This window comes from Pimephales promelas, chromosome 23, assembly GCF_988280905.1.
Source record: "Pimephales promelas chromosome 23, fPimPro1.hap1.1, whole genome shotgun sequence".
Lineage (NCBI taxonomy): Eukaryota > Metazoa > Chordata > Actinopteri > Cypriniformes > Leuciscidae > Pimephales > Pimephales promelas.
In genome coordinates, this window is record NC_142791.1 from 21251408 (window position 1) to 21262698 (window position 11291).

The following is an 11291-nucleotide window of genomic DNA, read 5'->3' on the forward strand; positions in this document are numbered from 1 at the left end:
GAAACTATTTTCTAGAAGTCTCACATGCCTCAATTTCATCAAGTGCAGCGTATGAATCACATGAGGCTTGGTAGAATTATGGGGAAATTACTGACAAAAAGCAGTGTATTTACACTTTTACCACTAAGTGGCACTGTGCACAAAATATTACAATCTCTGTAGTTTATTTTTGGACATATTTAAATACAGTTTTAAAAAACATTTGTTCTTTTTCTAGCAATACACACTAAATGCTGACATAAAAAAAAAACTGAATGACTTGAAAATAAGTGTTGTTTTGTTTTATTTATTTATTTATTTAAATCCTTTTTCTTTGTAGTTTGGTCATTAAAAAATAATGAAATTATTAAAGTTAACTAAAACTAAAAATATAAATTGTTACTTAACTGACCAACTTAATTTATTTCAACTAGTTGCCAAGGCATTATTTCTTATTTTCATTTAGTGTAGCTTATTGCACTGAAGTCAAGTCAAATATATTTATATAGCGCTTTTCACAATACAGATTGTATCAAAGCTGCTTCACAGTATCACTCAAAACAACTTAACAGTGTTTGTTTATTACTGGAAAAAAGACATCCAAGTTTGGTAGAGCTGATCAATGGTATGATGGGTCATTTAATTTGAATATCCCCAACTGAGCAAGCCAAAGGCAACAGAACTGAAAAACTCCATCAAGTGACCCGATGGTGTCCTAAAACTCCATCAGATGACCCAATGGAGAAAAAAAACAAAACCTTGGGAGAACCCAGGCTTAGTCGGGGGCCAGTTCTCCTCTGTCATTTATGAGCTTGAGGCCAAATTTAAAGTAACTAAAAATGAAAGAGTCATTATAAAAAACTAATAAAACTTACATAAACAGAACAAAATTACTAAACCTTTAACTAAAATAAAAATCATAAATATGAATAAAAAAAATAATAGTATCTCAATGATACTAAAATAACACTGTTTGAATATTTGTTATTTTTCCAGCAATAAATACTAAACCAAAAATGTCAATTTAATGACTTTTATTTGTTAGTTTGTTTATCCTTTTTTTCTTGATTTTTTTTTTAGTTTGGTCATTTAAAATAATTACTTGAAAAGTACTCGAAACAAGTTAATTTAAAATGTTTAAACTTATGACAAACTTATGCACCCAGCCCTGTTGTATTTAAATATTCCTACACAGAAAATGTTAAGACCAATTTATTTGAAACAAATTCATAGAAAGTGCCTGATACAGACAGATAATGGCAGCCATGATGCCAGCAAACAAGTGTGTGTGTGTGTGTGTGTGTGCGTGTGCGTGTGCGTGTGCGTGTGCGTGTGTGTGTGTGTGTGTGTGTGTGTGTGTGTGTGTGATGAAAAAGCTATCCTGGGCTAATGATGGCCCACAGCATAAATACATCTCTATTTTCCCCAAGATTTAGTAGTGAATTTGGAATAATTTCAGATTTTTTTTAAAGTTGCACTGTAAAAAATATTGATGGTTTAACTTAAAAAAGTAAGTAACCTGGTTGCCTTAAAATTTTAAGTTCATTGAACTGGAAAAAGTGAGTTAATACAATGAAGGAGAATGATTTAATAATCAGAAACTCAAAATTTTATGTTATCTGAACTAAATTAATTATTTAAGTTGATTTGACAAAAGAAAAAATGTTGTGATTACACTGTAAAAAAAATATTGTTGGTTTAACTTAAAAAAGTAAGTAACCTGGGTTGCCTTAAAATTTTAAGTTGATTGAACTGGAAAAAGTGAGTTAAAACAATGAAGGAGATTGATTTAATCATCAGAAACTCAAAATAATAAGTTATCTCAACTAAATAAATTATTATAAAATTATTATCTAAATTATTATAAAAATATGTTGTGATAACAAATCTTGAAAATATTTTTTTACAGTGTACTTTTTTTATCGTTATTATTGGAGAACCAGAGTAACCCAGAGAAATAAACACACTCCGTGTGTGTGTGTGTGTGTGTGTGTGTGTGTGTGTGTGTGTGTGTGTGTGTGTGTGTGTGTGTGTGTGTGTGTGTGTGTGTGTGTGTGTGTGTGTGTGTGTGTGTTTGAAATTGCGAGCGGCAAATTTCCCCTGAGGCCAGAATGTCAAGCTAGTGCGCTGCACAGATCTTTAACATGTTCCCAAGTAAGTCAGTTTTCTGTACTGAGAAATTAAGACGGTTTCAGTAGCCTTATTAACATGGACATCCCGAAAAACCATATGCCATTCTGTGATATTTAATTTTCCCATAAACCCGCTTTAATAAACAATCTGTCAAAATGTAAATCAAAAATGTTGTGAAACTCAGTCAGAACTGCCAGAGGGCAGAAGCATATGAATGATGGGTAATCTGTCTGACAAACAGAGCTGCATGACCATCTATATACGCTGTGAATCTAGAGTAGGCTAAACAAAACTTAAACTTAAGTACGATGCAACAACACAGGAAACAAGCAGCGTTCTGTAACAAAGTTTAAAGAGAGGAACAGCTTTATGTTGTTGGTTGATTCAAGAGTAATAAAACCTAAAAATGATATTATCAATAAGTTATGACAACATTTTTTTACATTGCCTTAACTCATCAAAATAAGGCAGGCCATTTTCAACTTTTTATGCATTATATAAACTCATTTTTTAAGTCAGTTTAATGTAATTTAAGTTGAAATGACTTTTAGGCAGCCTTTTTTTTACAGTGACTATATCAGAAATGCATAATTGCTATCTTATTTGACCTAATTATTTAAAGAACAATGACATTTTTGAAAGAAATGCTCATTCACCATGCCTTTACAGCAGTTCTTCTGTAAAGGCCATTCTGCCACAGGAAGTTGACAATACGGTGCCTGCCACAAACCACACTGCATCCTTCTGAACATAGTGTTCACATATGTTGGCGTGGGAAGGTGCGCGGAGCAAGAGTGAACGGTAGAAGATAAGAGTTTAAAAGTGGGGTAACTTCTCATCAAGCATAAATTAATCAAGATAATGTGAGAGAAGAAGTTCTTTTCTGGGTAAGCTGGCTGAAATTGCTTTATTACTTTATCAGTTGGTTTCATTTCAACACGGAAATATTTGAAATAGATATGTAGTAGCAGCTTTGCTTTGGTGTAAATATGATGCATAAAATGCAGAGTCAGGAGGAGGTAGTCTTAATAAGCTGGCTGAAATTGCTTTGTTACTTTATAAAGGCATCAAACTTTCCACATCAGTAAGTGTCATTTCAGCAGGTAAGTATGTTTTTGATATAAGTAAACAGCAGCAGCTTTGAAGTTATATTTCATAAAATGCAGATTAGTGCATAAATAATTAAATAATGAAATTAGCACAAATAATACATTATGGTCAGGAGGATATGTGATCATCCCAAATGACCAGTCTGAAATTGCTTTATTACTTCATAATACTTTCCACATCGGCCGGTTTCATTGCAGCAAATTTTGCAGCTTTGTTTTTGTGACCTTATAGGCTACTGCATAAAATGCAGAGTAGTGCATTAACAATAAGTGACATCAACAATAATGAAATTCGCACTAAATATAATACAAATAAAATCAATAAAAAGTAAAAAATATGGCATAAATAATGCATTATGGGTTATGTGATCATCTCAAATGACAAGAAGTCTGGGTAAGCTAGCTGAAATTGCTTTATTACTTCATAAAGCATCAAACTTTCCATGCCGGTCTGTTTCATTTCAGCACATAACTACGTATTTTGAAATAAGATGCTGCTGTGTTATATTTCATAAACTTCAAAGTAGCACATGAAAAATATTATGACACAAATAATGCATTATAGGTCAGAAGGAGGGTCAAGAAGGCTCTCAAAGCTATATGTTAACAAACAGTTCTCCTACCCAGCGAATGCTCCTCCTCCTTGCATGAAGACAAATAGTCTTGCCCAGCGACTTAACTTACTTCTGGGAGTTTCCACACAATTATCTCTCATCTTTTTAAAGCCTATGAACTTTCGAAAATGAGCAAGCTGTTGATATCTCCATCTCGATGGTGAAAACGTTCCGTCGTTGTTCTTAAATGTGAATCTGTTTCTTGCAGGACATTAATCCACCACGCAAAGGAAGACAGAATTTTTTTTATAGTTGCATTTTGGGATTGACCAATCCATTGTCTCTTTTTCACTGAAAGCGTCCTCTCAGGATGAACGTCACCAATTCCAGCCTGGTTCCCTTGCTAGTTCTTCCTCTGGCGCTGGTCATCTTCCTAACGGTGACGGGGAACCTGCTGGTCATCCTGGCTATTGCTTGCACCTCTCAGCTCCACACAACCACCAATGTCTTCATCATCTCCATGGCCTTTGCAGATCTCATCATGGGCTGTGTGGTCCAGCCCTTGGGCTTGAGCATGGTGGTTAGCGGGAAGTGGCTGTTGGGCAAAAAGGCTTGCGACCTGTGGACGTCCGTGGATGTGCTGTGCGTCACGGCCAGCATCGAGACGTTGTGCGCCATCGCCGTTGAGCGTTATGTTGCGGTCACAAGACCCCTCGAGCATCAGATCCTCCTGGGCAAGCGCAGAGCCGTCTACATCGTATGCATAGTGTGGATGGTGTCGTCCCTGGTTTCCTTCGTGCCAATCATGAACCATTATTCTCATGCAAATGCCACCGTTTCGGAAGACTGTTACAATAACGAAGAGTGCTGTGATTTCCATACTAACGAGGTCTATGCCATCTTCTCCTCAGTGGTGTCATTCTATGTGCCCCTCGTGATTATGGTGTTTTTGTACGGGAAGGTGTTTGCCATCGCGACCAGACAGCTGAAACTCATCGAAAAAGACAGACTGCGCTTTCCGAGCACAGGCATGGAAGATGCTAGTGAAAGTACAGTTTCTGCAAGCAAAACAGCTGGTGGTTATAGGAGGAAGTCGACGAGGCATTATGTAAAAGAACACAAGGCGCTCAAAACACTAGGGATTATTATGGGCACCTTCATTTTGTGTTGGCTGCCCTTCTTCTTGTTCAATATCATCAAGGTCTTTAATCCCAGTGTGCTGTCACCTTTCGTGTTGCTCTTGTTGAACTGGCTCGGCTACACCAATTCAGGCCTGAATCCAATCATCTACTGCCACAGTCCCGAGTACCGTAATGCCTTCCTGAATCTTCTAGGGTGCAAAAAACTGGCTAAGAGGCTAAATCACGACTCCAGCAAACATCTACAGAGCCTCACCTCATACATCCACAACAACAGTTCTGTAAGGATGGATTGCTTGGGTCACATAGATCCGACTGCAGAGGGTGGGAACATGTGCTCTGACACGTGTGCAGTTCTTGAAGTGCAAGAGCCTCTCAATGACTAAAATGTGGCATGGATCAATGTAGAAGAGACTTAAGGGTAAGGTAAGAGTGAAAAAACTCAAAGTATTAAATGTGCCTCTTGAACCTCTTGAATGAATCCGTTCAAGATGGTGAGGTGGGATGTGCTAATACTTATCTAAGTGACTGGATCTTCACTTTGAGGATGGTCAAATGGCTGGGGAAAAAAATCCCATTAACATTTAAAACACCAAGAATCCCTAGAAACTGCATAAAAACATGCTAGAACTACTCAGAACACTTCATACCAATTTCTGGCTAGCATTCACAATACCCAAGCATTACGGCATTGAGTTATGAAGCAGCACTCACATTATCTTCTGATATTCTACACATTTACTGATGCAAAAGATATGATCCCCCAGCTATTTATTCTTTTTTTACAGTGTGATATAAAACATGATATTAAAAATAAAATTATAAAATTATATATTAAAAAACTGTGGCAAGGATTAAAATATGATCTGGAAAATATTATGATTAATAATAAATAATTCACAATAATTTCACAATAGAGCATAAATTTATGGATTTGGTTTAGTTCAGTAAACTAAGTAATAAAGTAAAAGTAAAGAATGATCGGTAACACTTTATTAGGTAACACTTTATTTTACAGTGTCCTTGTGACATATGTTACATGTACTTACCCTAATCCTACCCTAACCCTATAGTACATGTAGTTAATTGTTATTATTCAGTACTTAAATATATAATTGCACTGTAACAATAACATGTTAAAATAAGGTGTAAGTACTTCATACTGACCATGCATAATTATAATAACAGAAAATTATGCATAGTTACAAATAACTAACCCTAAACCTAACCGCAACTCTACTTTCTACTTTAATTACAATTACTCAGTGCTTATTTGAGCAAGTACAATAAAGTACAATTAAATGACCTTACAATAAAGGGTAACTGAATGAACTCTAACAATCAAGCTTATCTTTGAAAAAGCCACATATGAGACATTCTCACATAAACTGTACCATTTCCATGTGGGTGGTGATTGTGGTTTGTCAACTTATCACTTTCACATTTGTTTGAAAACATTTCAGGGTTTCACTGAACTTCCTCTTTGATAAATGGAATGCACAGAACAAAATAACTAACATCTCTAACTCAAGCTAAAAAGACAAGTGTACTCAAAAGTGAACTTAAAAAATATTATGGTCGTCAGAGGAGATGGCCTCGAGGGCAACATGAGTTGGGGATTTTTACCTCTCTCTACCACTTCACTTCCAGTCAGTTTTCTTCATATCTTAATAAAGGCAAAAAAAAAAAAAAAAAAAAAAAAACACCAGAAACACCAATAAAAACTTTTTTTTTTTATGGTCATATTAAATACATTCTGACATGTGCAAAAAATATCAATACAATTTGCTGACAAAACAAACAAGCACCCACACAAAAAGTTTTTTTTTTTTTTTTTTTTTGTGGCAATGCTTCTCAGAATTATATGGGTCACAGCTTGCCACAATGTTTCCATGTACCATTATCCTGGATATGGCATATGACGGTGATGATTACACAAATTAGGACATAAATGTATACCTCTTCCTCTCCAAAAAAAGAACCAGAGAAGCAGCCTTGATTTGTCCCACAATGCATTTCATTGCAATCTTGATAGATGTGAAAAGCACTCAGCAAGATTAAACCTCTCATCCTTTACCTCTTATCTTTTAAAACACTCTGGGTGATATCAGACCCTCAAAACTGATTAGAACAACACAATTCAAGATGTTTCTGAAGTGGCTGAAATGATTTGGCAGAGACATTTGTGGGTGTGTGTGTGTGTGTGTGTGAATACTTGGGTGGATCTTAAGTGTTCATGACCTCATTAATGTGAGATAATAATAGGAGACAAGAAGTAGTGCTGTGACTGTTTCATGATGCTGGAAAAGGCCTTGAGTGCTTACGTGATGAGCTCATATGCGTTGTATTTTAATCTTTTGTGCATAAGCTTCGTTTTTTATTCATCATTTCAAAATAAAGGGCTTAACACGCCAACCTTAGGAGTAAAATAATCTTGTTGCAAATTGATAGATTACGGCTCTTCTGTATTTTATTTTGAACATCACTCACCAAATATGAAAACTACAGATTGTGATTGTAACCTTTCAAATGATATATTTTGTCAATATTAGTTGTATAGTTAGTGTAGGAAATTACTGTTTTAAGTAAGTAATGGTTCTGGGGGTCGGTGACACTCAAGGTTAAATATTAGGAAAAAAAAGATGGTAATGATAATGTAAGTATATGATTTTTCGCTTTTTTTTTTCAACAAGCCATGCCTTTCAGTCATGATTTTATAAATATAATTGTCTGTAGTACAATGGGTGAGTTGTGCACCAAAATGAAATAATTAAAGTTTGGGAATGAGCAATAGCAAGCACAACTAATAAATTATTAATATAATCAAAGAACTAAGTAAAGAGGACAGTACAGACAGCAGAATCTGGCATAATATTTCTGGTCTAGAGCAGAATTATGATTCAGTTTGTGGTTGTTTTAATCAACAACATATATTTATACCATAGGGGATTAGACACTAGTGTACGTGAATCACATGTACTTTATGGGGATTGAAAAGAACACTTTTGAGATACTGCAGACACAAACACATCTGAGAAACATTTCAGCATAATCCAAAAGATGTCACAAAAGACGTGTGTTGATAGAAGCCTGCATATTGTGCGTAAACAATCCACATATAAGTACCAGGACACACAGAAACATACGCACTACTCTCTTACAGATCAAATGTCTAATGAATTCATGATTATTTTCCTCCCACAGGCACATTGAAGATTGGAAACAGATCCTATTTGCTCTTCAAGGGAATCAACTGTACTCTAACGTCACGCTGTTCAAGTGGAGCCCGACTGTGTGAAGGCAAAATAGACCAATTTTCATAGTAAAGAGCAAGAAAGCATAAACAAAATATATACATATATATATATATATTGAGAACAAATAGTTACATGAAAGAATCACGCAGAGAGTTATTTTTGATTAAACTTCTGATTAAAAGTTGAAGTCCTAAAATGCCATCTCTCTTCACGTTACAAACCATCAGAAAAACAAATTTGTTGTGCATATGGACACGACACAGTTTTTTTTTTGTTTTGTTTTTTGGATCAATTGGCCCTTCAGAGATGAATTTGAATGAAAACTGCTCAGGGTCCAAAACATGAGTAAAGACCGCCATTGGTTATTAAATTAAAGAGTCGCTTGCCCATTGGTCCAAAAATAGGAACATGAATGAGCACATCACACAAGCATGTGCTGCCAGTGCCATATAGTTAGTTTCAATATTTGTCGTCTTCCTTTTAAACAGCACTGAAAATGGTGCTGAAGACACATTTCCAACCTCAGCGCAAAAATTACCATTGGAAAAGAATGATTGGAATTATTCTTTTTGCCATTTGTCTGATTTCAATAGCCCAGATAAATGCAGTGTGAAAGCTTTTGTCAAATATGCAACCACGGCCAAACAAATCATGACAATTGAATAGTTGCATGTCTGAGTGTTTGGTTTGGGATATTGGTGTTTTGATCAAATGTGAATATGCACATGGCATCAGTGGTTGGTGTTGAGGACAAACTTCTATTCATCTTCTGATCAGAGCACCACGAGTCGCTTTTTCTTGCTTCTTTGATCCTGATCCACAAAAAACCTTGTACAGAAATTTGAAGCAGAATGAATGAATGCATGCACTTTATAATATATTTACAAAAATCTATTTATTGAAAGTCTTCACGTGGAGTGTTTTTCATGCAGCAATCTCGAAGAGCTACGTGGAAATATTTGATTTTCGAATAACAAGCTGTTTCTTCACATGTTTTTATCAATTCAAATCAGTGGCATCACGGGGGAAATGAGTCATTTTAATTGAGTCTGTTCTTTCTGCTTGTCATTGTCTTGTGGAAAACATCAAATGCATTAGTTTTATAAAGCTCAACTCCACAACTATTCAAATGGTGGAAGAATTGTAATTAACTGCAATCTCACAAAAGGTCAGAGCATCATTTGCAACTTCTGTTTTAGTCTTTTCCTTGGCTGTTGTTCCGACACAGCAGTCTGAATTGAGAATCCTGAGGTTTTATTTCAAAATGAGATGCAAAAATCTGTCATTCTGAAGGTGAATGCGAGCTTGATCCCATTGACAATCACCTTAATGTAATTAATACAAGAACCTTAATATAAGAAAACAACGTTTTTTTTCTGAATAATAATTTTTACCTTCTGTGGGTTTATGCGAGCCCGTTCACATCCCAAAGCGCCATATAGGACGCTTTTGCAAAAGCGTAAATATCCAACGCACATGGCACCCTTTAACGTGAAATGAGACGCAGATATATTTGGGCAGAAGGCGCCCCCTAGTGGTCTAACCCTTACCCAACACCATACCTAAACTTAACCATTAACCGAAGCGTCTCATTAGACGTTTAAGGGTGCCATGTGCGTTGGATATTTACGCTTTTGCAAAAGCGTCCTATATTGCGCTTTGGGATTAGAACGCGTTGTTTATGCACAGCCGGCTAGTTTGCTAATGTCATAAAAAAACACCTGCCAGAGGAACAATATTCATATTATTTCTGCATGCACTGTAAGTATACTGCTTGCAATATAGGGATTTTCTTTATGTAAAATATGCTTAACAACTGATCAAAATATAATATCCCACAATGTGTGCATTAAAAGGCTTTCCATTTTATGTGTTATGAATGAACTGGAAGTAAAATGTTTTTTACATCTTTTGTTTAACTTATTAAATTGATTTGATTGATTTTTCTTTGCTGATTATTTTTATTTCTGATTAAAATGCAAAATAACTGTAAAAATAAAATAAAATGATTTAGAAGAACTATACAATATAGAAAGGTAATGTTTCACATACTTTTGTATTTATTATTGATATGATATTCCATTCTCATCAAAGTGTACATGAGAAGAAACACAATGACAACTGCAACTGTGAAAAAATTACCATGACTTTATACGAACTGTCCTGAATTGATTTGTCATGCTCATGCATAATAAAGTTTACATCCCTGAAATTTCAAAGCAATGGTTTATTACGAATGCACTCTAAGAATGCCAAATATATAGTTTTAGCATTAATCATAAGCTATCATATGATACCCTTCCAGCATCACAGTACCCGACATGAAATAGGCCAATGGTTGAATCACAAGAAAATATAAACAGCATTATAAATAGCATCAGCTTTCAAATCTTGCAGAGACCATTAGGATTGGCACTGAGCAGTTGCAGCAACTTAACAGAGGGAATAAGGTCAAGAATTTAGAAAACACACTTTTGCCAACCTGCTTATTGTAAGATAGTAGACCTGCTATTTACATTACAAACACACTATTTAACAATAGCTCAACTTTTTAAATACACACTGATAAAAATGATTCTGTGGTGAAGTAAATACTAAAATAAATTTTACATTAAATTCCCATCATGTTTGCATCACAAATTTGTTGCATGTTTCATCACAAATTTGCGTGAAAACTTGCAGAAAAAAAATGTACATTTTAGTTATTGTTTTTTTCAGTACATATAGCTATGATGAAATATGAGGTTTAATGAACACGAAATGTGAGGTCGATAAATTAATTTATACTTAATGTAAGATTCAGGGGTGATTCTAGGATTTTCCTAGTTTATTCTTTTTTCTAGGATTTTAATATTTATTGTTGTATTTTCAGTTTTACAGACAAATAAGCAGTACAATCACAGGACGGGACCAAATACAACTGCAGTACACGTATAAAAAACACCATCAACAACAACAAAAACTCTTAGATTGAGGTTTGCAGTTACCCATAACAAGCATAGGCAAAGGAGGTCAAAACTGATTTTTGCCCAACGTGACATTATGGATAAGGTGAAATTGTACAAATGGACCAAATGAGATATATAAAATACGTAATGCCATTAACAAACTACCTTCAAA

At 35.0% G+C, this 11291-nt stretch overlaps 1 protein-coding gene across 2 annotated transcripts; it reads left to right on the plus strand.

Annotated features, from left to right (window-relative positions):
• Nucleotides 1-2873: 2873 nt before the first annotated feature.
• On the plus strand, nt 2874-8280 carry adrb3b (adrenoceptor beta 3b). Of its 2 annotated transcripts, none has more exons than XM_039664382.2 (3): nt 2874-2999; nt 4044-5340; nt 8119-8280. In XM_039664382.2, the coding sequence occupies exon 2, from the start codon at nt 4146-4148 to the stop codon at nt 5298-5300; it is 1155 nt and encodes a 384-aa protein (XP_039520316.1). In that variant the 5' UTR covers nt 2874-2999; nt 4044-4145; the 3' UTR covers nt 5301-5340; nt 8119-8280. The 2 variants fall into 2 exon arrangements, with proteins under 2 accessions (XP_039520316.1, XP_039520317.1); XM_039664383.2 differs by having other exon boundaries at nt 4044-5335.
• The last annotated feature ends 3011 nt before the right edge of the window (nt 8281-11291 follow it).